At 44.4% G+C, this 2,905-nt stretch overlaps 2 protein-coding genes across 6 annotated transcripts in view; both read right to left on the minus strand.

Moving 5' to 3' along the window:
- Window positions 1-2,905, minus strand: part of kcnh5b (potassium voltage-gated channel, subfamily H (eag-related), member 5b) — a 1,142,829-nt gene that overhangs the window by 352,609 nt on the left and 787,315 nt on the right. The gene's annotated exons all lie outside the window — the stretch shown is intronic.
- The window catches only part of syt16 (synaptotagmin XVI), a 58,708-nt gene that overhangs the window by 26,317 nt on the left and 29,486 nt on the right, over window positions 1-2,905 (minus strand). For 4 of the 5 annotated variants that reach the window (XM_046062572.1, XM_046062571.1, XM_046062570.1 and 1 more), the window contains 2 exons: window positions 1,266-1,439; window positions 952-1,083 (listed from right to left, as the gene is read on the minus strand). In XM_046062572.1, coding sequence (XP_045918528.1) covers window positions 952-1,083; window positions 1,266-1,439 — 306 coding nt within the window. The remainder of the gene's footprint in view (window positions 1-951; window positions 1,084-1,265; window positions 1,440-2,905) is intronic. The other variant, XM_046062575.1, reaches the window with a different exon arrangement.

Consider the following 2,905-nt stretch of genomic DNA (forward strand, 5'->3'; position numbering starts at 1 on the left):
GGGGGGGGGGGGGGGGGGGGGGGGGGGGCTTAGCGAAGGGTCAATTGATAATTTATAATTCAACATTTCTAGTGTGTCTGGTTAGCTCAGTTAGTAACCCATAGGAGTCCAGTTTGAAGGGTTGTGTGTTCAATTCCCACTTGCTGCTAGTATAATTTTTTTTCCTTTTCAACAAATTGATTATGAAGAGGTCGTTTTACGTGTTCACAATTAAACATGTGCGGGAGTTTGTGACTCCCCCGAAATGGTCCAAATCAAGCTATGGACGCTTATTTTCATTTCCCCAGTGTCTCCAAGCAGGAAATTCCGACTTTTCTCACTCAGGGGAATCCGATCTCAAGGTTTGTGACGGCATTTTCAGTAGAGTCTCAAGCAAGCCAGAGACTCTTTTGAATTTCCTTCAGAGCTTTTCAAAGTAAAAGCTCTCAATTAAACACGACACAAAGTACTGCTGCAATTATATATTATATATTATTATATTTTGTAGGCACAATAACTTAAGAGGAAGTGATTATGAGTGACTTTTGCTGTCATGACTGAGCCAGCCACTATAATGTTTTTTCTGTGCTGCTATCAAAGTAATCTCGCCACTATTGCCGACCACTGCCCTAAAACATTACGGTCTCTGTTCCTCTAAATGGGACCATAATTTACTAAATGAACATCACGCTGTGTTGAAGAAGACTTGAAACTAGCGACTGAGACCATAAACTCATCAGGAAAGTGTTTACTGAGGGAATAAATCAGCTGAGAAGTAGAAACATTTTCTCATAGACTTCTATACAATCACGCTTCTTTCTGCAGCCAGTGGCGTCGCCCCCTGCTGGCTGCTAGAGAGAACGCAGGTTTAAGGCTCTTCAGCATTGGCTTCCCTTTTCAGACCCGGAGGTTCTCGCTTTGTGGTAAAAAAACAAAAAGATATGTTACTGTTGTGACTGTGTGGAGCTTGACCTGGACTCATGTTAGATTCCTTATTATCATCCATGCCAGGCAACAAAACAGGAGGCTTCCAGGACACTTGTGGAGGTGTTTCAGGCATGTCCTGTCTGGCCCCTGAATGCCCTGGGATCCCTGAGGACGAAGCTAGGGAAAAGGAGGTATAGGTTTGTTTGATCTTTTTACTTTTTAGCATGAACCGAACCCAGATAAGCATCAGAAAATGGGTGAAGAAATAATTGATATTTCCCGACCTGCCACCGCTATGGTTAACAAACTACGAGCTTGATGAACAACAACACTGACTGCTGTAGGAACTGCCCACTCACCGAGCCCCTGGCGAACACCCACTCGTCCTTTCCTCCGGCGGGCGTGCTGCTCCAGACAGGGCATTCCACCGACACGTGCGAAACACAGCTTCTTGTTGATGAAGAGGAAGAGGACGGCCAACGCCACGATGAAGACGCCCACCGCCGACAGGAAGCCGATGGCCTCTGGGGTGACTGGCAGGAGGAGGGAGAGGGAGAGGGGACACACAATGACACACTGATCAGACCACACAAACAGACAGTCTGGATACACGCACACACACACACACACAGTACGCATGGTACATGTGATACACACAGACAGAATGAGTGATACTTTAGTATTCGAGTTACCCTGAGTGCCTTGCTCAAGAGCAGAGTCAGGGTAAAAACAGCAGCAGGTTTCCTGGGCTGAACCAGCAGCTCAAGAGCACCTGTCTGACTTTTATCAAACAAAATAACATCATTTAGTGTTCACCATAATATAGTACATTTTTTCCCTTTACTGTGACATTTTTTCTGCCTCTCTTTTATATGAATTTACAGCACCCACTACTGACCTTCACTGACTCCCACCCCCCTTTGTTAGTGTCAAGTGCGGACATAAGGGCTCAGATTAGGAGTGTGAGCAGACAATTAGCTCACAAGACGTGACAATGCACAATATTGGGTTCAAGAAAAAAAGACGAGAAGATATTTTAACGCCATTTTTAAGAAATATTCAATGCTGAAATATAGGGCAGAACGATTTGGGGGAAAAAATCTAATTGCGGTTTTTCTGCCAACACAGAGCAGATGAACCGGGCAGGAAGTCAGACACAGAACGGCACGGAGAGTCCGGTCGATTTTCAAAATAAAACATGCTGTGCAGACACCCCCGATTGTATCTCAACAATAATAACACTGTAAATACGTTGCCTACTTAACCATGGTACAAGCAAAAAGATCAAGGACAACTGAACAAATCAACAACATCTGAACAAGTCAGCAATTATCCCACGTTTTCCTCCAGTTTCGCCCTGTATATATATATATACACATATACATACACATACATACATACATACATACACACACACTCACCTAAAGGATTATTAGGAACACCTGTTCAATTTCTCATTAATGCAATTATCTAATCAACCAATCACATGGCAGTTGCTTCAATGCATTTAGGGGTGTGGTCCTGGTCAAGACAATCTCCTGAACTCCAAACTGAATGTCAGAATTGGAAAGAAAAGTGATTTAGGCAATTTTGAGCGCGGCATGGTTGTTGGTACCAGACGGGCCGGTCTGAGTATTTCACAATCTGCTCAGTTACTGGGATTTTCACGCACAACTATTTCTAGGGTTGACAAAGAATGGTGTGAAAAGGGAAAAACATCCAGTATGCGGCAGTCCTGTGGGCGAAAATGCCTTGTTGATGCTGGAGGTCAGAGGAGAATGAGCCGACCGATTCAAGCTGATAGAAGAGCAACTTTGACTGAAATAACCACTCGTTACAACCGAGGTATGCGGCAAAGCATTTGTGAAGCCACAACACGCACGACCTTGAGGCGGATGGGCTACAACAGCAGAAGACCCCACCGGGTACCACTCATCTCCACTACAAATAGGAAAAAGAGGCTACAATTTGCAAGAGCTCACCAAAATTGGACAGTTGA

This window comes from Micropterus dolomieu, linkage group LG11, assembly GCF_021292245.1.
Source record: "Micropterus dolomieu isolate WLL.071019.BEF.003 ecotype Adirondacks linkage group LG11, ASM2129224v1, whole genome shotgun sequence".
In the NCBI taxonomy this organism is placed as follows: Eukaryota; Metazoa; Chordata; class Actinopteri; order Centrarchiformes; family Centrarchidae; genus Micropterus; species Micropterus dolomieu.